This window comes from Siphateles boraxobius, unplaced genomic scaffold (genome assembly GCF_051911475.1).
Source record: "Siphateles boraxobius isolate OS27281-9 unplaced genomic scaffold, OSU_SipBor_1 5, whole genome shotgun sequence".
NCBI lineage: Eukaryota > Metazoa > Chordata > Actinopteri > Cypriniformes > Leuciscidae > Siphateles > Siphateles boraxobius.
The window spans coordinates 26,481,703-26,506,975 of record NW_027509141.1 but is presented as its reverse complement, the minus strand read 5'-3'; the positions used below and the strand labels follow the sequence as shown (position 1 = coordinate 26,506,975).

The 25,273-nt window shown below is 38.3% G+C and overlaps 1 protein-coding gene across 2 annotated transcripts in view; it reads right to left on the bottom strand.

The window, feature by feature from the left end:
• Positions 1–25,273, bottom strand: part of ephb2b (eph receptor B2b) — a 179,716-nt gene that overhangs the window by 16,509 nt on the left and 137,934 nt on the right. The window contains exons 5-11 of one of the 2 annotated variants that reach the window (XM_077203631.1): positions 24,145–24,480; positions 8,430–8,554; positions 7,133–7,295; positions 5,689–5,797; positions 5,363–5,427; positions 2,920–3,042; positions 2,580–2,827 (exon numbers count right to left, since the gene is read on the bottom strand). In XM_077203631.1, the coding sequence (XP_077059746.1) occupies positions 2,580–2,827; positions 2,920–3,042; positions 5,363–5,427; positions 5,689–5,797; positions 7,133–7,295; positions 8,430–8,554; positions 24,145–24,480 (1,169 nt within the window). The remainder of the gene's footprint in view (positions 1–2,579; positions 2,828–2,919; positions 3,043–5,362; positions 5,428–5,688; positions 5,798–7,132; positions 7,296–8,429; positions 8,555–24,144; positions 24,481–25,273) is intronic. The other variant, XM_077203633.1, reaches the window with a different exon arrangement.

Below are 25,273 nucleotides of genomic sequence, written 5' to 3'. Positions count from 1 at the left end.
ACAACTTACTGAAATGTTTATGCCTCATACATAATATCGATCAATCAGTGTTTTTTCAACCGCGGAAAGAGGTCAATAAAACAGCTGGAGAACAATATGTCACATAACATTGCATTTACCTCAGGAAAGCCATTTGATAGCACATTAGTTGGCATTATCTTGCCGCTGTAGCGTCCGAACCCCACCACCGTACGGGCTCGGACCTAGAAACCGTAGATGCCTCCGGGTTTGAGGCCACGAATGACTGCAGTGTTGGTTTGACTCTTTACTATGGACATTTTGCTAAATATGTGCACTATATTAAATATTTATTATATTTTTACTTATATCATTAAAATATTGTAAAGTTTTTATTATAGCCTAGTAAAAACCTACCAGTCAATGTACCATGTAAACATTGTAACATGTTGTCACTAAACTTAACAAATTGCTGTTTAGTTACCAAATGTTTTGACAATCACAATACACATCATTTTTAAATGTCCCTGTTTGTCTGGACAAAATGTTCAAAATATCTTAATTTCATGCATACTTGTTCTTATTTATTGTTCTATTTATTTTTTACTATTGTACTATTGAGACAATAACAAGTTTGCAGTAATGCAAATATGTCATTATTTCATTTTGTAAAAAATATTATTTTAATTTGAAAACACTATGGATTTAGTTGTTGTTGCTAGTTTGAGTTGAGAAATACACATTTCAGCATTATCACTAATCTGTGTGTGCATTTTCCTTGAGAACCAAGCAAGTTGACTCATGAAACCATTTGATTATTATATCCTAATCGCAATATTGACCTCAATAATCACAATATGTAATTTTCCCTAAATCGTGCAGCCATAGTTTTAACACAGAATTGTGATTTAAACCCAGAGTAAACCTGATGAATGAGGTGTTTGTTGTAATTTTTCACTCTTACTTCTACTTACATTACCAGACATCAATCTTTTCCTCACGCTATGGCACGGTAGGGCATGTGAGTTCTGTCATGGGGTGGGCTGTGCAAGTATAAACACGAGCGAAACAACTGGCTGGCCAAACAGCTAAAATAATATCAGAACCTCACAATTACAGAGGTTAGCGAGAGCTGGATCTGATTGTGGTGAGAAGAAATAAATTCAATTCAAAATATCTAACAAATGGCGGGTCGTTTGGTTCCTGTTTACTCGTCTTGTTTAAACTACATAATCATAGAGGTTTCTTGTTTCAGATAATTACACTTCCTGAGCCTAACACCCCGAAAAGCTATGTGTCAAGGATAAAATAAGTTTTCTCTCATGATAGATCAGAGGCAAAGTCTTACTAATGAGCAAAATAAATCATTCCTTCCCCAAAGATTACATATTTACATAAATCAAAGGCATATTTTCGACGCAATACACAGTGAGGCCAATTAGCAGCGATCAAGGCATCCGGAAACCTATTTTATCCACATCAGCTCTGCGTTGAAATCAAATTGACGCGTGCCAGTCATAGGCTGACAGAGCCATTTTCTTATCATCCCCCACGCTGTTCTGTAAGTGGGGATTTGGATGGTTTTTGCACTCGGTTAATCATCTAAATGCGTCAGCATGGATGGATGCTGTTATGGGAAACTGCAGAGAGATGTTTCCTCATGCTAAGAGTTTAAAATTAAAATACCAAGGACAATTTTCTTATCATTCTGTGTGTTCTATGATATAGGATGGAAGTAAATATGGCGGCTCGGTTTATAAAACAAACCGCTCATCTGATGCTTGTAATGCAGAGAACGTGGCCGAGAGAGCGTGACCAATGCAAAATGAGGGCATGACTAACCACAGAGCAACGATTCAACGAATTCTTTAAAGAGACCGCCTTAAAGCAAATGTTAGTGTGGCAACCCGTAGAGATGAATGGAAGAGTATTGAGCTTATTACAACAGTCCTACAGCTGGAATCAATACTGAGAGTAGATGTTTGCGGCAGGGGGCAGCTGGGTATTACAGAGAGACCCTGTGGAGAATTACCTGATGGACAGCATGAGAAATTAGGAGTGAACATTTGTATGATGTTCAGCATGCTGATGTGCATACACACCTGCTGATGTGAGATTATCACTTCAATGCCACCAGCATTTGAAGCATGTTTATGTTACTGAGCTTTTGTTTGCTTGGGGAAATCCACATTATTATAAAGAATCAGTTCATTCAGAAGGTATGTTTCAAAGAAGTCATTGTCCATTAGTGTTCACACATATTGCCCTGCATATTTTGACTTGTATATTGTGAAGTACTAGGGATGGACGATATTAAAATCCTAGACAATACTAATACGATTATAATTATGTAATGGACAATAAATGATAAATGGCTGATATTAAAATTCAATACTATTTTGTCTAAATACATTAAAAATAAAACAAACGAAAATCAATTGTTTTAAATGCTAAAAAAGGTGAATTTAGGCAAAACAATATTAAAATGTATAGTATGATTTTTTTTATTATATATATATATATATATATATATATATATATATATATATATAATAAATATAAACATTAATTTATCACTGCTTTCAATTAGGTCATATAGTTTGCATCACAAAAATCCTCACCCTGAGGAAAGAGTCCAATGAGCCATTCTCCATAAACTCAGTGATGATCATGACGGGGCTGCTCTTGGTCACCACTCCCTCCAAATGGATGACATTGGGGTGATCAAACTGCCCCATGATGCTTGCTTCGCTCAGGAAGTCTCGCCTCTGCTTCTCTGTGTAACCTGACTTCAGTGTTTTGATGGCCACAAACATCTCTCTCTTTCCTGGGAGCTTTAGGTTTCCACTGCACACCTCTCCAAACTCTCCTTTGGATAAAGACAAGAGGATTGTTATTTAGGTCAAGGCACAAGTAAAACTTCATGGTAAAACACTGTTGGATGTTTGGAGGTTTGATTACCTGCTCCAATGACTTGCTCAATTTTCACACACGAGATATCAATCTCCTTTGCAAACTCCCTCACAGCTTCATTGGGGTCTTCATAGGTAAATGGATCAATGTAGATCTTCATTCCTGGTGACACTTAAAAAAAAAAAAAAAAAAAAAACAGCTATAATATTTAAAACTAATTTAAAATACTATATGCAAAACTGCACATCAAAATAGTCAGTGTAAATGTTTGAAAGCAGTAGTGATGTGGGTCTTTGGGAATTTTGGGAATGGCTGGCTTTCCAGTAGCTTTGGATTCTGAGCCTGACATGGGAATTGTTCATGACTGCAGTCAGTGGAGTGTAACAGTGTTCGCTAGGAGAAAGATAAGGCATTTTAATGTATGTATCAGCTCTGGAGTGTCATAGTCCCTGATGGAGACCATTTATCAGCAATTTCCATTGCTGCCAATCAAATGGCTTTTGATTGCAGGTAAATTGGCTTAAGATGAGCTTAAATGTGTGTGTCATTCCTGCATTAAATCAGATTATTCAGCCTCTCGGCTCCAAATCTATCCAAAGGCATTTTAATAAACATTGTGTTTTCTTGCAGCTGGAGAGTTTTTAATTTTTTATAATTGGTGATCCGGCTGCACAGACATTTTGGAATTGATCAATGTATTCTCAAAACAGACAAGGAGAAGATAAATAGAGCGAGAGAAGTGAATGGCATCCAACATCAAAGGATTTGTGAATGTCAAACTATTATAAATTCATGAGGTTGTAGTGTATGTGCTACGCTGGAGAATGTTCTTTTGAATAGAGCTCGCTCTTAAAGGGATAGTTCACCAAAAATGAAAATCTGTCATCATTTACTCACCCTCACTTTGTTCCAAACCCATGTAACTTTCTTTCCTCCATGGAGCACATAAGGAAATTTTTAGCAGGATGTTGATGCTGTTCTTTTCCCCATTCCCTTTCATAATATAGACAACAGCAGCACAAACATTCTGCATAACATCATCCCTTTTTTTTACCAAAGAAAACGAAAATGGTGACAGCATTTTAATTTTTAGCAAACTTTCCCTTTTTTAAGATAGAAAAAAAAACTGGGTAAGCCAAAGAGAGAGAAAGCGTGAACAAGACAAGTACGGGTGAAGAGAGTAAGAATTAGAGCACTTCTCTTGAGCACTAATGGATGAATTCTGACCCTGATTTTTTTTAGGTTTTACCAGCCCCACACTCTTCCAGAAATTATTTCACTAAATACAGCATTTACAGCAGTCCTTTGCCAATGATTACACGCGTAAAATCTGTTTAAATTGATAAGGAAGGGCAAAGAGAAATAAAACTTGGGAAAAGGTGCCAGACCATTTTCATTCAGCAGAGTGAGCAAGAGAGAGATAAACTATAAGCCCTCAGAGAGTGAGAGTGAGAGTGAGCAAGAGCAAGCGAGCGAGCTTAGCTTTAAATTATTGCCTCGAGAGAATCTTAAAGATTTATTTCTATAAATGGAACAGCACTCCGAGGCTAAGATGGTATTTACTGAAGTATTGCTCATTTTCTGACTAATCTTTGATGGATCTTACTAACTTTGAAACACCTGGCACTGAGCTCTTTTTGCATTAGATTTGTGTACTACTGTGATGGGAAAATAAACAAGTGGCGGAAAAAGAACTAAGCAAAAGAACAAAGACAAACAACAAAATCGCTCGTAGGGGAAGTGGATTTTGTGCTCTCTGATGAGATTTTTAGGGAAACTTGGATTAATATTTCACAGATGAATCTTGAGAAACAGAGGTCTTTGAGACAGTGTTTGACAGTGAAAGAGATACAGTGGGTAAACGTAAGAGAGTCCTTTAGTGTTTGTATGCATGTAAAAAAACAAAGTATGGAGAAAAAAATACATTGAAGTGAATGCATGTAAAATGTTGATGGTTATACCTTCAGTTTATTTGCATGCCTGTTTGAGATTGTGCTAGCTTTCTCTTTGTGTAAATTATATACTACCATTCAAAAGATTAGGGTTAGTAAGATTTTTGTTTTTGAAATAAATAAATGCTTTTATTCAGCAATGATGCACTAAATGTGACACTAAAGACTTTTGCATGGCTACAAAAGATTTATATTTCAAATAAATCTGTTATTTTGAATTTTCTATTCATCAAAGAACCCTGAAAAAAAGTATCCCGGTTTGAACAGAAACATGTTTTCAACATTGATATGATAAAACATTTTTTCCTTTCATTACAGGAATAAATTACAATCATTTACATTTTATTTCACATTATTACTGTTTTTACAGCATTTTTGATCAAATAAATGCAGCCCTGGTGAGCATAATAGACTTCATTCAAAAGCAGTCTTAAACAAAAAATCTTACTGAACCCAAATTTTTGAATGACACCATACAAAGAAATGTATACATAGTGTGTTTATAGTACTGCCACACTAGCAAAGTCCTAAGTACTCACTGTGGCCGCTTGTGTAGTGCTGCAACTTGTCCGTGTATTCTGAATCCGTTCTCTCGAACCCACGTCTGAAAGAACAAAGGCAGACAGCTCTACTTGTACTGTTTAAAAAGGTTCTAATGCCATGAAAACAACACTTACTACTGCCCACCATCATCTTGTTAACACAACCTCATCATTAGAGTTTTTACGAGCTCTGGTGCTCTGTAAATGTCCACTAATGAAGCAAATGCGGACAAAGGCGTAAGATTTTGACATGTTGTTGGTATAATTGGGGGAAAGCTATGCTAATGGTTTACATGTTTAAAAACACACTGAGAGGAACTCACCGGTTGCAAACGATGATGATGACCACCACCGCAATGAGAAAGACCAGACCAGCAGCCGCCGAGCCAATGATGAGAGGCAGCTTCTCTTGAATGCTAGTGTTGTACTCCTCTGTAGATACACACACACACCAATCCAAAAGTTAGCACTTCCTGACAAACCCCACCAGTGTGTCTCTATATATGAAGCAGCCTGAAGCAAGTTCAGACTCCACTGAGGCACAGAAGTCCTGCAGTGTATGTATACACAGTTGAGAGACCCTCACTTCCCCACTTTCACAGTGGGGAATCTGGGACAGGAAGCCCTGTGCAAGATACCTTCAGGCAGACGGGGCTGTACATTTGGACTCCTTGGCTAAAGCAGCATATGGGCAGGCGATAGAGGAAATGTGTTGGTGCAAAACAGACGGATTGGGATGTTGGGAAGGCCTGGGGAACTTTCTTTTCCCTTCCTTTCCTGCCTAGTTTTCTCATTCTCCTCTAGTTGTTTATAATTACAGACTATCCGTTCACAACGCTGACAACCCCCTGGGCTCACTCTGCAACCCTAGAGGCTAAGTAAGCTGCTAGCGTGCTACCAGATTTGACCACATTTAAACATGTGAAAGCTCCCAAAGCTCCCAAAGCTCCCAAAAGCTGATGTAGTAAGTAAACAAAAACCTGAACTTCACCGGGACTCATGTGAATTCAACTGCACTGTAACTTCCTTTTTAATCGGTTTTAAAACTCTTGGTTAAATCACTCCAAATGAGTACAGCCTGCTGGCATGACACATCCGTGTTTGGATCACCTTGCTGAGTTGCTGTCTCTCATCATGCCAGGAGAGAGCTCGGGAGGATAGATCAGACTAATTCCGACTCTCCGTTCGTAATAAGCGGCTTAGAGAGTAAGGAGCCATGAGTGAGCAGCTGCCTCTGATTGAGGAGATCTGGGAAGGGCAAAACAATGGGCGGCCATCCAATGGCATGTATCAGCTACCATTCTTCCTCTCCAGAGTTTTGCAAACATAATCTAAAAACGGGCCCAAACTACATAAGCAAGACAGTATTATTTATGTAACAAATTTGTATGTTTTCCCCCCAGTATGATATATTTGATTAATTATATAAATAATTATCTAAAATATGTAGTGCATCTTTAACTACAAATCTGTTAAAATTTAATTTTTTTGGCCCAAGATATAATTTATACTGAATCTAATCAGAAACATGCAGAAGATAGAGGACAGGACATTTGGAGATGCTAACATGGATCATCATTGGACGATTAGATTAGTAGATGAACTGTCTGCTTCAGCAAGTCAATTACACACAGGCTTGCTCTTAAGATAAGAAAATGATGGGCTAAATCATATGCATGTAATTTATTCCCATGAATGCCAAATATGAAGAGGTGATTTTGTATTAAATAAACCATTGTTAAATCATCATTTTGATTAGATATTCACCCTCAGTCATGGTCTGGAAGTACATCTTGCCGCTGTAGCGTCCGAACCCCGCCACCGTACGGGCTCGGACCTGGAAGACGTAGATGCCTCCGGGTTTGAGGCCACGAATGACTGCAGTGTTGGTTTGACTCTTTACTATGGAAGAATTATGCTCCGTCTGGTCCTGAAACAGAGAAATGACAAAAATAGGGTAAAGACATAAATTTTATAAATCGAGTGGTGTTTTGGTCACAGTATTTCACACTAGAGGACATCACAAGAGACTCAGAAGAGAACATATGGCTCTCTAACAGGGCTATCTATCTCATCAAACCCCATCAGGAGAGCCCGACTAAGGGTGTTGGGCACAGGAACGGTGGCTGACACTTTCAGGCCAGCAACGATTCATTAGTCTGGGTTGAAAGCTGTGGCCACTGTCGCGCCGCTTGAGTGTCTGTTTGTGTAAGCAAAGAAGAGAAAGAATGATAGTGAAGGAGAAGCAGAGAATGTAGGACTCGGTGTGTGTCTATACATGTACTACTTGAGTGCTCCGTTTTTTTCCTGTCAGCTCTATTTCTGAGCTCTGTGATGTGAGCTTTGCTGCAGTGTTTTGCAGTGTTTTGACATTCGGTCCTCAGCACTGTCTGAGAAAGGAATTATACTGAGGAAAGCGTAAGAACAGGAGCAGAGCCCATGAGACAGTCAGCTTGTGTGTGTGTGTGTGTATTACAAAGAAAGAAAAGACAGAAAGTATCTGTTAAACTATGCGTGCTGTATTTAAGGGTGTGGTTGTCTTATGTGTGTCAACCAACGCAACAAAGCGAGCGAAACGGGAGACTGAAAGAATATCGGCATACTATGTGGGTGTGTGTGTTTCTCAAGCACAAGTTAGCTTGTGTGTTTTCTGCGGCCCGCGCTGACAGAGAGGAATCTGTAACTGAAATATTTGTTTTACTGTAGTGAAATCTCTGTTATTTTAGCCACTGGTATCCGGATCGAACCACATCAGTCTTTTGCAGAGCAACTGCGTTTGTAATAAAGTTGGACAGAAAAGGAATTCGCTATTCATATCCGACAGCTGCCAAAACCCTCAATTTAACAGCAATTGAACATCAGCAACCTTTTTCACAAGGAACTTTAATACATTAACATTACTTGATATTAATATTTATCATTATCATGATTGATAATCTTACATTTATAAATCACCCTCACATAACCAAAAATGAATAATGCATGCTTATGAACATGTTAAATGACACTACATGCTTTAATGCCCTAAAAGTGCATGCATTACGCAAGTGTGTTTATGTGGTACCTTCTCATAATACTGCAGCTCATAGTCGAGAATGACCCCATTGGGCTGGTCAGGCTGGGACCAGGAGAGTGTGATGCTGTCAATGGTGCGACTGACCTGATGCATGATAGACACCGTAGAAGGAGCTGGAAAACAAAACAGAGACATCTTATATGCAGTATTTAAAGATTGATGCAAAAAAACATGCTTTTGTGGACATGCTTTATACACAGCAATATAGGCATTAAAGCACAGATCCTGGTGTGTGATTAAACAGAAGTAAATTGCACAGCGCTGAACCACATAAACAAGGTGGGAAAGGGAATTTCCAGTCCAGGCTCTGTCTCAGTCTCACTCATTGGTCATGGTTCCTCAATGCGATGTAATCTAGCCTAAAATCTCTTCTCTTGTTATATTCTCCTGAAAAGGAAGGTGGACTAATTTTGTGGTGTGCTGAAAACACATAAAACCAGGTGCAATTTCTACTCATGAAAACCACAAGTATGGTGAACACAACTGTCATTTTGTGTCTTTGAATTTGTGAATTATAGAGTTTATTTTTTATTAGCATGCCTGGTAATTACTGGTGTCAAACCCTATATTAGTAGCTCTGTTGTGTCGAGTTGTCCACCTTGACTGCTGTACAAAAGAATGCTTCCCTGTTCATTACTGAAATAAAAGTCCAGGGTGTTCCTAATGGCCATTAAGCATTAGAGCGTGGCCTACTGGGTCAGAAAAACTCAATGGAGATGCTCGGGAATGCAGTTGAAGCAGTGTGGGCTTTAGAGAGGCGGGATTTATGACCCTTGCCATCTCCAAGGCTCAGGCCCGTTAAGACACGGGCCTCTCCTCAGGCACACACTTCTCTATGAAACAGCCACTCTTTGGGAAAGCCCGTCCCTACTATCAGCTTGAGCTTTTGGTCTCCGGGGTTGAAGGAGAGCTTAAGTGGCTTATTCGTGTGCTTTTTTCCCACTCTTGAGAGCCCAGAATGAGTTGTAAATCTGTCTCAAATGCACAGGTGATAGAGAAGCTCTCAAGTCCAGTGCTCACTGGTTAGAGCACCACTGCTCATTTTCAGCAGGTTTTCTCTCCAGGGGTATCACAAATATGAAATCTTGTAACAAAATTATTTGTAATTAATGATTCAATTGTCTGTTTTGTTCATGTTACTTAAATCATAGGCTTAATAAAATACATACTCCTTAAGAAGGAATGGATTCAAATTTGGAATAATACAATAAAATGTAACCAAAAATTACAAATAAAATAAAATACTAACCTGTCCCCAGCTTAAAATAAATTACAAAAAAGAAATAAAAATCGAATTCGTACAACCTGACTTCTGTACAAAGGAAAGTAACCCCGTTTATTACAACAACGAAAAAAGGAAAATCATTTTTTTAAATAAAATTTAACAGTCTAACCTGACTTCTGTACAAAAGGAAAGGTCCCCTGTTTATTACCAAAACAAAACAAAACAAAATATAATAAAAAATAAAATAAAATACAAAGATAAAAAACAAATTAAATTAAATCTAACTTGTCAACACGTTTATTACTAAAGATATAAAATGAAAAATGAATTACTAAAATAAATAAATTTCAATTTATGATTGTAATTTACAGTGGACAATAATCTCAAATAATTGTGATCAGCCAATTATGATAATAATCTAATATAATAACATTGGATATTATAATAATCACTACAGGCCTAATCTGACCTAGTGGGCGTTCATTTATCCATATGTACATGCTGAACAAGTTATAGTCTTGCTGTCCCCGCCAGTTAATAAATATATGTGAGACGATAATGAATGGCTTCCCAGAATCCTGAGCACTACAGGAGGGCTTGTGAATCCTCGGTCGGTATGCGCCACCGTGCTCGGTCCAACCAAGACCTGTGTTCTAAAAGGCAAGCAACTGGCAGCATCTTGTCTACCTTAATGCTGGTATGCAGTATCAACAGAGGACTAATAAGGTAAGAAATCAGGCTTCCTCTACAGGGAAGCATACAGGCATCACATTATACATGAAAAAAAAAAATATTTAAAGGCTGACATATGTGCTTTGTGTGCTGCATTTACATTGCACACAGCCTGTCGCTGGTAATCCAGTCTCGGCTAATGCAAACAAAGTCAGAGCATGTACAGCAGCTCATAAGAGTGAACATATGCTGATTTAAGAGAGTTGAGAAGGCAGATTGTTGCGGTTTTCCAGTTACTGAGGGATGTTTTCCTCATGCCTGAACGACAGCCGTCTATCACAGAAAGTTAGGGGGCATCATAGTTCAATCTACAGGAAAACAGTAGCATCATAGGTAAGAAAGCGACAACTTAAACATCTTAGCGAAGAAAGTGCACTCTCAGAAATGATTATCACAGCTAGTAAAGTGTTTGTTCTGCTTTTGCAGAATTCCAGTGTTTCCACACAATTGCGCTCCATGGTACAGCTGATGAGGACTATTTATCTGCAAGCCTAAGTGCTTAACTTTTTCCTGCCAGACTGAGTGTTCGGACACATTGGAACGATCACACTATGTGCTGCACGCAGTCTGTGTGTGAGGTGCAGAAAACATAAGCATAAGGAAGAGATAACGTTTGCATATGTGCGCTGAGGAAAACAACCAGATGAAACGGAACGGTCCTGTTTAAAAGTTGGATGGAATAAGGATGAGCTTATAGAGTCATACATTTCCAAACAGTTCATTGGTAATTTATTCATCACAGTGTTGGGCATTAACATTTATATGGGCTGTTCTTCTGGACCAATATGACAGACACCAGGGTTTTTGCACACTTTTTTTTTGCAATTCACTATACATTCACTATTTTGCAAGAGTTTCTGAGAACAAATTCTGTGCTATGCCAGTATATCTTTACTTCAACATCTAACAGATTCATAATAAATAATATACACTGTTTACCAAGTTAATTCCACTCATATAAGTTTATTGGTCTGTAATGGGGCATGGACTTGCAACACAAAAAAGCCAATTCTTGAGCTCTGATCCAGTTGAAGTGCCTCTCAGCCATTATAACTACAGCAAGCCTGGATTCTGGATTCTTTCTTAGAATCCCAACAAATACTTTGCCCAAAATTCCAAACAATAAAAGAAACAAAAAATGATCATGCTGCTGAAAATTCAGCTTCGTCATTACAGGAATAAATTACATTTTAATATATATTGAAATGAAAAAGAGTTAAGAGTTGAATTGCAATAATATGTCAAAATAATACTGTTTTTACTGAACTTTTGAACAAATAAATTCAGCCTTGGTAAGCATAGAGATTTTTTTTTAAAACATTAGCCCAAAAGAAAAAGATAATTAAGAAATCATTCTCAGGTGACACTTATTCTGATATAATGTACATATGCATATGCGTGCATTTGTATTTCAATTAATAAATGTAAATGAGCTCTATAAAAAGATGCTTGATTGAATTAATAAGTATGTGTGTGTGTGTGTGTGTGTGTGTGTGTGTGTGTGTGTGTGTGTGTGTGTGTGTGTGTGTGTGTGTGTGTGTGTGTGTGTGTGTGTGCCTATTTAATACACAACTTATATTCATATTAATTCAATCAAGCATCTTTTTAATAGAGATCATTTTTATTAATTTACATTATATCAGACATATATACATACATATATATATGTCCCCTGAGAATGATTTCTTAATTATAGGTGTTTAATGACTAATGAGTGATAATTAGGGACAGGGCGTACAGTGAGTGAGCAAAGAACCAAAAGCTCGGCCTAATAATCATATAAAAGGCTCTGAGTGTTGTGGAATGTTCTCTTAACTCCACTTGCTCTCCACTACGGGTCTATATAATAGGTTTGTAAGGCATGTGGATCTCATTTGGAGCCGAGTTGTGGTGTGGAAGAGCGACATAGTGATTTGGTAAGGTTGGTAGAAGTAGCCCTTACAGGTCAGCGCTTATAAATTTCGTCCACCCCCGTCAACTCCCCGAGCCCCTTTTACGGTAAAACTTTTCCCCACAGCAAGCTTTTCCCAGCACAATCTGACAGCAGCTGCTGTTCCTCTACCGCGCAGGGCCGTACACTGCGAGTATTCCCTATTTACGAGACTCACGTCCAGAGAGAGCCAGAAAGGAGGGGAAGAACCCACTGCATTTGCATGTAACATTTAGCAATGGTGTACGACCTAAAAAAAAGGCAGAGAGAAACAGTGAGTCTGGCAGGCGTCCCTATTTCCCATCTGTATTGGATTGAGGGTTTTATGTCTCCAGAGTTTCCAGCGCCGTAAAGCAGCGCACCCCCTTTTCAGTTAATCAAGCTTTAAACCATCTGCACTGGAAAAGATTGAAGCATTAATGTACTCGTATACACACCGTAAGCTAATTCAAAAATAGGCACTTCAGCGTCTTAAGAAGATTGCAGACACTTACAGAGAGTTTGAGTCTAATCTGAAACCCTCAGCACGGTTACACTGTTTAAGGAACTTAAGTGAAAACCCAAGCAAGTCTGTAAATGGCAGCTGTCCGATGACGTGCATTAGCATTCCATCTTTTATGCATAGACGCATAGGCAATATGATGTATGTCGACTGCCATCTGACAGATCTCACAATCTTCACAGACAATCAGAGGTCTGTTGGCACATCACATCGGGAACCTGTTCAACTCTTGTTCTTTTTGTTAACAGAGAGGACAAATTATATTAGCGTTCATGATTTTGTTATCCTGCCATGATTTATTTGGATCAAGACTTAGGCTTGGACTGTGAGCTAATCACGTGATCCCAAGCCGATACGTGATTTTAGCCTAGGACTTTGGACTAAAGAATAACCTAGGGAATCAAATTACAGAAATACAGATACAAGCCCGACAAAAATCTATACATGTATGTAACATTTTCATTTGCATATTATCTGCATGATACATTAAAGGGTCATTCCACCGGTGGAGACATGAATATGTATTGAAAGTGGGTCATATATGTAGTAGAATAGTATCATAAATTTCTAATTTAGGACCTTCTTGGCCGATGAAAGGCAGAAAATTACTTTTTAGTGCTCGTGGATTGTAGACAACAATCCCCATAGTGCATTGCAATGCTCAGCGCCGCAGACCACTCCCACTACAGTAGCTAGTTTAACTGCAAGATATTTGTGCAATGAACCTGCCACGTTAGCGTGTTAACAAAATGAAAATAAATTTACTTTACAGAAAGACGACCATTTGACCCTGTAGGCTTTGGCTGACGTTGCCAGTTGACGTTATGTATTCTAAAGTAGGTCTCCAGGACGCCGCTATCCATATGGGGTGCGAAACTCGGGTGAGCAACAACACACACATCCGTGTCATCCTCCGATTCCGTAGCACCGCTGGAATTCTCGGCAGCAGACACACTCTTGTTCTGTGTCCATTGGCGCACAGTGAGAGCACAGGCACCACCAATCTGCCCCAGCTCGAGCCATTGCGGGCTCCTCGTCCGTGGCAAGCAGATCGTCTGCATCCGCTGTGGTGACAGCAGCTTCAGCCGCCTCCGGTTCCTCCATAGCCCTTAGCTGCTCGTCGCTATACTGTGGCTCATAAAGGTAGCCACGAACATCCGTTTATACCATAACGTCGTCAAAATCCAAATCCTCCATAATGCATCCGCCTGTGTATTCAGTACCTTCATCCATATTTTCAAAAAGTTTCTCCCGGTGAAATCAAACGCACTGGCACTGATCTGATAGGTCTGTTAGCGCATTAGGTCCAACTCCCTATGGGCGGGTGTGAAAGGGTGGGAACTAGTGCTTGTAGTCTTCACAGAAATCCCCCCCCCCCCTTTACACTTCCTCCTACAATGACATAAAATGACGATTTTTGCGTCATTGTAGGAGGAAGTGAAAAAGGTACATAGAGGATTTATCTCGTCTCAGGGGAAAATGAAAGAGTGTTGCACGACCATTCAATAGTATTACTGGATTTCTAACAATGGAAATCTTAATGCAAATGACCCTTTAAGATATCATCTCTAAAAAAACTTTTAGCAAGTATTCTTTTAGCAGAAGTCTAAATAGATGCTGAAACGTAAATTATGGATGTATTTACAACATCTAAAACATAAACATTAAGGGAGTAACGGTACATAGCTATATCGAGATATTGTGACATAAAATGTGACGACATGTATTGTTGATGCCAAAGACATAATTCCCGATATAGTTTGTCAAAGACTCAGCTTACTGTATTAATAAGGTATAATTCACCTAAAAATTTAAATTCTGTATTCATGTACTCACTGTAGAACCACACTTTACATAACAATACATACGAATACTTATGAGATCATGTTGCATGATCATGTGTTGCTGAGAGCTGCGGAGTATCCACATTACGGAGATCACTTGTGTCTGAGGGCTGCAAAACTAACCTTATTAGCTGTCTTTGTAATTGCTCATAGCTTTGATGTCTTCTTGTTCTGTACATCATCACTTCCGAAACACTTTGTAGATGAATGCAAAGAAATGAAAAACAGAAAAATGCTACTTTTGTGCTTAATTGTATCTCTATTCAAAGTACTCATTCACCTCAATGGGTTTTGCTTCTTTTTTCCCCCTTTTTTTTTAAACAAGGAACTCCCGCACACTATCAATACTTGCAAATGAGTATCAAAATTGTATTAGCAACTTCCAAAATTTTGCGCAATATTACAATTCGAATTAAAATTTTCAGCAGCCATTACTTCAGTGTGATGTTTTGACCTTGAAATCTATGTGCAAGGAGAAGAAAAGTAAATAAAAGAAATGCAGCGGAGGGTCTTGGCTATTTTAAAGCCTTGAATTTCAGGATCCAATCAAACAGCCATTTCATTCAAATTACACTGGACATTTGTTTGTCTTTTTGAAATATTTCACAAAAACACAATAAACTTGTCCACTTCCAGCAATAAATCAACATGTCTAATTGAGCCTTTGTACCTGTCACTGCAGTACTTTGTTAATCCAGGATGATTACAGCAAAACACACTGTTCTTTGTGAATATTACTGGCCTTGATTAAACAACAGTGATTTAAACACTAAATCCCTGTTGTATTGTATTTACTGTTGTTGGACGTATGAGCGGAATGTTTTCAATCATCAAAGCGTTCGTAATTGGCAAGACTTCAAACTTATGACAATAAGGCACTTATATTGTAGTTTGCTTTTCTTTACACATGCATAATGAAATGGATATTTTATGCACTGCTCACTGCATAGTCAACAGCCCCTGTGGCCTGCCCTGCATACTTATGAAGGCCTTTTCCCTGGCTAATGCAAATGAAACAACCCTTACTTTCCTCAGATGACACCTGATGTGATTAGTATGCAACAGCATGTGACAGGACGAGAGCTGTGATTTTGTACTTTGCCAGTGCTCCAGGTGTCCGGTGCAGTCTCCTGCCCGGCTGCCCCCTGACCCCAACTGGCACCTTCCATATGTGCCCTCTCTGCCACCTTCTGTCACAGTGCTCCCACACCAGCCAACCCCTTTATATTTGTGAGGCACGGCATGAAAAGGGCAGCCTTCACGGGGAAAGATCCATGAACGAGGTGGAATCAACCCCTCTACCCCCCATCTCTTCCGCATTACAGGTGGCAATCGACATCCATCTGAAAGCCTCAATGAAGTGAGTCCATATTGAATTCCGAAATGGATGACTCTCTCTGCAATAAGGTCAAGACAGTAAAAATACAAAAGTGCACTTCTCAATTACATGGCAATAGAATCATCTGTATCGCCACTTTCTCCAGAGGCTGCCGGTGGCATCACTGAGTCTGGTGGCCCGACAGGAGTTCGCCAAAGCAATTCTGAAGATAATTAAGTCATAAATCTTCCACCAGCACCCGACAGCGCCCGAGCCAGATTACCAGACCCAACTCTGCATAATGTAATTCATTCACACAATGATTCCCCCATCTGATAAGGAACCAATTCATTTCCTCAGGTATTAAGGAAAGCCTGACACATGTGGTACTGCTCACCTTGGGCTAATGAAATGGATAAACAAACAGTAGCTGGAGTGTATAATGCTGAATGACGCAATAGAGTACATGTGAGCTTGCAGACTGAAACAGCATATGGGTCGGCCGTTTATCTGTGTGCGCCAGACTCTCACGCAGAAAGCTAATGACCGGGAGCTAATGTTGCCAGGAGTTTTCTGTGATGGACAACAAATGTTATGCTCAAACAGTGCGTTAGACTGGAAACATGCAAAAATGGAATATAAAGAACAAATTACCATCTGTAATAACTTCAATATTAATTCATTAAATATTTTTCACCAATTTATGTAACAAAGTAAAACCGTTTCAATTATTATACTGTATGTCAAAGTTTGACAGAAATGTAATAAAAAATGAATAACTCTTTTCACAAGTTACATTTTCAGAGTTCAATTCATTAACAGTTCATATTATAAACTAAAAATATACAACATTTTGCTTTTACAGAATTTTATTCTAGGTTATTGTTAATTTATGAATGTTAACATAAACATAAAAAAAGAAGGAAATCCTGCACACTATCAATACTTTAAAAAAAGTATAAAAAATATTTATTAGCAACGTTTCGGTCTCATGATCTTCATCTGGCATATACAACATACTGAAACATGTATACTATACGTATGAAAATAATAATTACCATTAACCAATATTAAGAAATGCTTATATTGTTAACTATACCATTAAGTGTATTTAAATTATATATATTACAGCATTAATTTGTGGTTATTTGTTAAATAAGTTTATTTATTTCTTATAAACCTTTTTTTTAGATACACATTTATTAAATGTGGTTAATTTGTTTTATAACATTATGCAATATTTGGTTGATTCGTAAAACAATAATCTCTGTTGCAAAATACAGTGTTACAATGAATTCAGGATGTAAAGCTCAACCACATGAGGCTTATTGAATCTTGTAGACAGAATTGTTAATTATTTTTGTGTGTGTTACCATTCATCCATCTCTACAGTGGGAAGAACAGCACTACGTATAAAGTGAAGCTGACTGAGCCATGTGGCTCTATTTGTCTCCATTCATGGGGAGAGGCAAGTTAAACGACCCCTTGAGTAGCACTTGCCAAGTGCTTCCCGACTTTAGGCAAATCACAAATTGCATGCGATCTGTCACACACTGCTCTAATAAAACTTTCAGAGAGAGGGACACCGGGGCAGACATTTTCTATCCTTGCCCTGATAAATGCTGGTCTCAAATGTGTGTGTTAGAGTAAAGTGAAGGGCCTGGAGTCAGTTTGGGTTTACTTGATGACTGATTAACCTTGCTTGCCCTGTTGATGCAGAGCTGCAGGGGACAGGCAAGGAAAGCCAAGCAGAAAGGAAAGGTAAAAGCTGTCTTTGTGTCTCCAGCTGCCCAACACAGACGTGCACTATTACTGTAGCCGACCAGAGCTCAAGGCCTTCATTCCAGTTTGCCTCTGTAAAATTGCCTGAATAAAACATTGTGGCTTTATTCAATACAGCTTTGTTAAGCTTTGTGGTGTGCCATAATTATGACAAATCACTAACTAATAAAGGAAAAGCATGCTCTGTTTAAACCTCCAAGTGACGCTGTTCTAGATTTCTGCTTGGGCTTCAGTCAAAGATCAACAGCTACCCACAACAACACACTGTGATGCAAGTAAATGGACGCTCAAGCTACTTGTATACATGTCACTGCATTACAACAAAGTATCAAACCAAGTGAGGAATTAAACCACACGTCTATTAAGCTAAATAAAAATAAATAAATAAACAGGTTAGGTTTTCAATGATAAAACAAGATAAAATTTTCAAAAATAACAAAACGGTTTGCAGAAATTAAATGTCCACATTTTAAGCATGGGTTAAGTGCATCTTGCTATTTTTTGGGCTCTACTGTATCAGTAATTCTCATTCAGACTACTTCAAATTTAATTTTTATCCATTAAACTCAAAACCCTTGAAATAAGTGGTTGGCAGATTTTTTTTTTCTTTCTGCCATTTGATTCACTGGTGGAAAAGTTTGAAGGCCTTCAAAAGATTAAAGGACCCTTGACACAGTTTTACAATGACCAAATTCATTTCAAAGGTTCTTCTCCGCTAACTTTTTTAAACCATGAAGTGTCAACGTGTCTAAGTTGAAATGGCCTAGATTTTTTGCACATTTTTATACCAAGATTAGTGGTTCTCATCTAGTTTTGCTTCAGGGCCCACATTATATAATAGACATCAAGTGGTTAATTAGCATAGTACTTTAATATATTATTGTTATTACATAAAAATGTCTTTACAATTGAACAGTGTTTATTCATACTGAAAGCAAATAGCTAACAGCTAACCTGAGTTTTTTCTGAAACTCTGCCCACCTATTTATACTTTGTGTGAATAGCATCGATCAGTTTCTGTAAACAACTGACAAATGTATTAATAAAAGGATATGGGAACTGCTTTTTCCCCTTTTTTAGAGGTTAATTAATAAGTATATTTAGTTTTCTAACCAACCTATGTGCAATGGTTAGTTATTTAGTGTTGTTTTTGTTCACAACCCTATCGCACCCTCATTTTGGGTTGTGACCCACCAGTTAAGAACCACTGGCCAAGGTAATAAAACCATCTTAAAAACTACAAATTTCTCTGCAGTGAAAAATGGCAGAAAAAAGTGAACCATAGAAGCTTTTTGCAGCTTTACTCACTACTACATTCTGGGTCAATGCAGAGAACAACACCAACCTGATACTTAGTGGGCATACTGGACATAATTCATCAAGATCTGGAAAAGAACTCTCCAAGGCCAAGATCATAACACTCTCCCCATAATAGCAGTGTTTATGAATTGTTCATCCCTTAACAAGTGTGCACGAGGACAGTTTAAGCCCATGATGTATCATCACGCATAAGTATAACTCGGGCTCTAAAGACAGTCCAGCATACAAACTTGCGCTCAGAGTTTTTCTTCAAGCTAACTTCACTGTATTGTGTGTGATAATGATGGACAGTGTAAAAAGGCCTGGGAGAGGATGATAGCGGCAGCTGTAGAGAAACTTCCTGAAAACAATGCTTGAGAAAAAAGGAATTTCAATTGACGCCTACTGCAAATCTCATCATTGAACCTAAAATCTAAAAGGGGGCCATTCGCATAAGAAAACAAAAAACTTTTCACGGCAATCACTTTTAATTTTCTAATTTGTTTGTTTCTCTTGCAGAACATACCTCACCTCTTGGGCAGCCAGGCTTAAAAACTTGTCTAATTAAAGCTTGCACATAGATACAGACAAAAATGCACACACACAATCTACTGCGAGTACAAAACGTGTAGGGAGAAGCTCGAACCCGCCTTTGCTAATGAGGGGTGACAAGATGTTTATGTAACCCCAAAGCCCTCCAATCCAGACAAAATTAAAGGCCCGGACAGCCTGACCCAGGCCCCTCAGTCCTAGTGCCCTGTCCCAGGGGGCCTGGGCTGCTAACAGGGAGCTGGAGTGAGTACTTTCACAGCTCCCCCTGATGGAGGTCCGGGGCTGCTAATCCAAAGTGACAGGCGGAGCGGGGGTAGAACGTCCCAACAGCAGGGAGGAACTCCAGAGGGAAGAAAGCACGGGTTAGAACAGGGCAATGCCGAATGAAAACATATGGAGAACCAACTTTCTATAAAAATATATATAAAAGCAATAGCAATTAGTTACGTAAAAGGTATTAAAGGAGCCATATCATGGAAAACTAAAACTTTCTTGTTAGTCCAAACGGAGCATTTACTGTATTGTCGAAACCAGAGCTAAATCGCAAAACATGACCACCCATATTTACACATCAATGACTAATAGGAGATCAGAAAGCGGCTCTGCCCAGAATGTAAGCACCAAAGTACACCCAGGCCTGTTACTCATTTCACATGCAAGGAGAATGTTTATTAAAATCACTGCAACCAAAAAAATAAATAATAAAAATAAAACATGTATTGCCAGAGAAGAAGAAAATTGTCATTAAATGCAAAAAACAACTTTAGTGATATAAGTGTTCTTAAAATAATAATATAATTATAATTGTATGATAACAATAATAAAATTTATAAAAAGTCATATTTTAGAAAATAATGGGGTTGAATTAAATGAAAAATTAAATTACAAATACTGAAATATTCAACAAAGACTTTTATTTTTTATTTGCAGTCCCAGTATGCTTTTATGAGTAGTAATGTAACATAAATGTAATGTTTAAAAAAAACGGCACAAATTCTAGGCGATACTCCAAGGAGAATATGTGGCCTCATAAAGCTTGGGGGAAAAACGTTGGCTTTTGTTTCAAAGATGCTGTTCAGCTGACTCATATGAAGTGAATCTAACAATTTCCAGCAGATCAGTCTTTTCTTGTTCAAAGAAACATCGAAAGCCTCATCATTCAGCTCCCATGGCAGTTTCACATACGTTCACAAGTCCCCTAAATGTCTCAAGTGCACTTAGTGTTACTGTTGAGAGACTGAATGTAAAAAGTTGAAGTCTTTATACGGATCCCGTCAGTTTATGAGACCGAGTCTGAATACGCCCTTTCGCCTCTAAGACCTGCTGCGTATGTATGTTTTTCAACTCGAGTTTCAGTGACAATACTTAATGCATTGTCACTCACATGTCTGTGATAATTGGATTTCAGTAGCTGACTGCATGAATGCGAGTGAACTTAGTTTGAGTGGGTAGTGTGTGCATGCAAACTAGTTGGTTATATACATTTTATCCTGCGGGGCTGTTGAATGGTTGATTTTGATTGGTTGACGAACGTTCTAAGTTGTGCAATTATTTTTAGTGAGACGCACGGCTAAAGAAGTTCCAGGCAGGCCTTGACTGCATTAGGTTCCTATCACTTCACCAAACGATTTTAGTTATTTCAAAGGTTTTTACAGCCCACAAAACTAAAACCCACAACAACACTGACCGAGCAAATAAATATAGTAAACAATAGGATAAAAACGACCAATTATAAAAATAATTGCCACAAAATTACGTTTTATTATGTATTTAGAATTTATTAGTTATTATGGAAAAGCACATATCTCTTCCTCGTGCTCTCTCCCACTCACATGCAAATACATACAGTAAGGCCACACACCCGCACAGAACCGTGTTATCAGCGCTGATCTGATGATTTTATCAGTAAAATAGTTTAGAAACTTAAAAGCTACATGACATTTCTAACTAGCGAGATGCACTGCAGATAAACATATTTTCTCAATATTAGTAGACGTTGGTGCCAAACAGTGTTGAGAGACGCACAGACTGAGGTAATTCACACATGCTTAATCTCTCTCTCTCTCTCTCTCTCTCTCTCTCTCTCTCTCTCTCTCTCTCTCTCTCTCTCTCTCTCTTTCTCTAATAACTGCTAGCAGTTGCTTGAGTCTCCGTTACTAGCTCTAAAATTACATTTTGGAATTAGCAACGGAGGCTTGGGATAAGATGTGTAAAAACAATTTTTAAGGATAAAAACTTAGCAAACGTCTTGAGATACATCATGTTTTGAGGTGTGGTAACCGTAGAATAAGCGGAATAATTGACTCTGGGCCGTAGAATGCATTAACACCCAGAGTCAATTATTCCTTACATGTGTGATGATCAATACACAACATATGCACATCTACTCAATCACCTCTCTCAGCTTGCTTTTGTCTCATCAGTTGTAAACACTCCAAGGATAAAAGATACATCTCTTCCTGCATGCTCTTTGCACAACAGATCAGTTAAAACCTACCTAATGATGCAAATGTCAGGACATTGTTAAATTTTGAAGTAAGTGATGTCACAACCATTAAAATACAGTCAACAAGGAGCTTTACTCGGCTAAAGCGGGGATGGGTTTGATGATCTGTCTGTAGCCAGCAGGATGAGGAACGTAAAATAATGGCTGTCTTTGTTTGAGCCTGTAAGAGCTCCAAGTACCGATCTGGCACAATCAACCGCACATTTCATACAGACACTTCAAGTACAAATCAATGCTGCAGTCCCTCTGAAATAATTGGAACACAGTAATCTAAACCACAATGGCATCAGTGGAAAGAAAGCAGACTTCTGTTGCCTTTACAATGACAGCTTCTGATTGTACTATGTCTTGAAGGCATGGCTGTTTCTTCAGGAGGTGGAAGAACGGTTTGTCTAATCAGTAGCAAAAAGCTGTTTTTCATTAAAAGTCATCATTGGCTGGAGAGATCCTAGGCTCCGGATAATCTGTCTCACTATGGTTTGGGTCTGATTCAACGTGGATCACGTTGAGTTTCTGGGAATTATGTCTAACCTCATGGTGACATGGCGGGATGTTTGCCAAAAAGTGTAATTGGGATGTAATCTGGAGGTAACAAAGTGAGTTACAGAGTATTCTGGGATCTTTTTAACAAACTATTAGACATAGTGAGGTTAGACTAGTGGGTTAATAAACAATGAAAGCATAGATGGTTATGTGATAGAGATTACTTTTTCTAAAATAACTGGACAGTGGTTTACCTGAACAACTAATCGGCTATTCTTTAATAAGCCCTTAATAATTAAGCTGGCTTCAGATTCACCCTATACTGAACAGACATATTTCTTAAGAAATAAACTTTTAGATAATAATAATAAAAAGCGAAAAATAATAATAAAATGCAATGCAACGACTTAAACAACAGCAAAAAAAAAAAAAAAAAATTAGGATAGAAATCACCAAATAAAATAAAACAAAACAAAGCATCATGACCAGTGTGATCATCCCTATTATGTGTTAAAACAGGTTAACAAAAATGAAAAGTTGAATTTAAAATAGTTAAACGAGTATGAGCATCCAACATGGCAACCTCTTGTGGTACTAGTGTTAATTTTGTCAGCTATTTCTACATTTAGTCTTAGTCCTGTGTCAAATGTACTTTTTATCACATTTAGGTCAACCTTGCCCTGTTTTCATTCAGTCAACTTTTAGTCTAGTTTTGGTCAATTAAAAAGTCTAAAATCATTTAGTCAATGATTTTCATCATGCTACATAATGGTTAGATTGATAATAATTCCAAATCACATTCATGTTTTTTAATTAAAAAAAAATAGATCAATAAAAAGACCTGTGAAGGTGCATTTATTCATAGTCGCGATTCATGTTTGGAATTATTACAGACAGTTTGATCGCAGTTTTAGTCACAGAAACCAGCACAAGCAGCTCTTGAATTATAGCAATATTTGACACTTTAATTTAGCAAAATATCTCAAATGGAGATCGCTGAACTCCAGCTTACATGATTGTCTGTGTTTTTGAAGTTTTCAGATCACCCGCGCTTTTTGAGCAGTGTTTAGAGAGAGCGTGACGCATGGTTTCCAGATTGCAAATATTAAGTAAAACATCGGGTAGAAAATGTGTTCTTTTAACAGGAAAGCTCTGATTGGGGGATTTCAATTCTTGAAATCTGGCAACTGCAAGGATGAAAGCTCGTAGCGGATTGTTAAAAATAGTCTGTAATAAAAAAATAAAAAAATTCTCTTTGTTTTTGTAACCACATTTTAGTCTCATCTTTTTTCGTCAGCAATATTGCATGTTGATATAGTCACAGTTATCGTTTAATGACGTTGGTGTTGTCTCGTTATAGTCTCGTATAGTCATGGAAGAAATGGTTTGCAATGAATATTTTTTCATAGATTTCATTTAACGAAATTAACACTATGTGGTACCAAAGCAACCAGTTGAGACCAAAAAATGTTAAAGTAAAAAAAATAACAATAAAAACAAAAACAAAAACCTGTAAAAGTGTAGACTTACCAGCCTGGTTAGTAGTGATGTTGACAGATGCATATTGGGGTGAATAAGGGCTCTGATCTGATACACCGTTGACAGCCTGGACTTCGAAAGTGTATTGGGTGTGAGCCAGAAGTTCACTTATAAAGACCCGGCTCTCCGTGAGTCCCAGTTGCCGTGGAACGAACTGCACGTTGTCCCCACAACGCGTGCAGCCCCCTCTGCCACCTCCACAACTCTTGCAGATGATGTTGTAGACCACGTCATCACGACCACCAGTCTCCCGTGGAGGATTCCACTCCAGCATCAGTGAAGTCTCATTCACACTGGAGATGACATTTTGAGGAGCCGATGGCACAGCTGGAAAAACAAACAAGAAAAATATTTTACGGAAGTCTTAAAGAAAAATTAGGTCACCCCTGTAAATTGTTATCTTAATTGTTATCTGCCCTTTGTTTAAAATATATAAGGAGTGTAAAAAATCCGTTCTCCACCCACGGTTCGGCACAACCTGCGCTGTGGTTCATTTAAAATCTGACGCCGTTTACGCATATGGTTTGCTGAAAATAACAAGATGTAAAACAGACTAATAGGCTAATGCATGTTTCTGACAATGGATCCGCATTCTGGCTTCCCCTAAACTTTGTTCAATGAGGGTGCTGTATGCTCTAACATGACCAGTCATTTACGCCGTCATCACCTGGGTGTCGATAGTGCGCAAACGCATGTCAGACAGGAACAGCACACATTGCTATCGGTGTTGGCAACTTACGCAAAAGAGAATTTGCTCACGTTGTGAGAAGATTTGTGTGAGCACTCATCCGAAGCGTGCACATGGAAAGCCTTGCACTCAAACAGTGCACAAATATTGAGTTCTCACAGACAATTTCACACACAAATTATGTCAACATGCCCATCTTGGTGAGTATCTTTTAGCAAACAGTAGGTTATGTCTTAAGGGAACGTAAACAGTCGAGAAAGACAACGCATGTCTATCAGTATCAGTGTACTGGATCTGTGCATTATGTCTTAAAGTGACAGCAGCCTAATTTTCCTGCTGCTGTCTGTGTTTTTAATGTAAATCAAACAACAAAAGACAAGGGAATTACTCACATACTTTTATCAAGAGGATAGTAGCGTGACAATGAAGGAA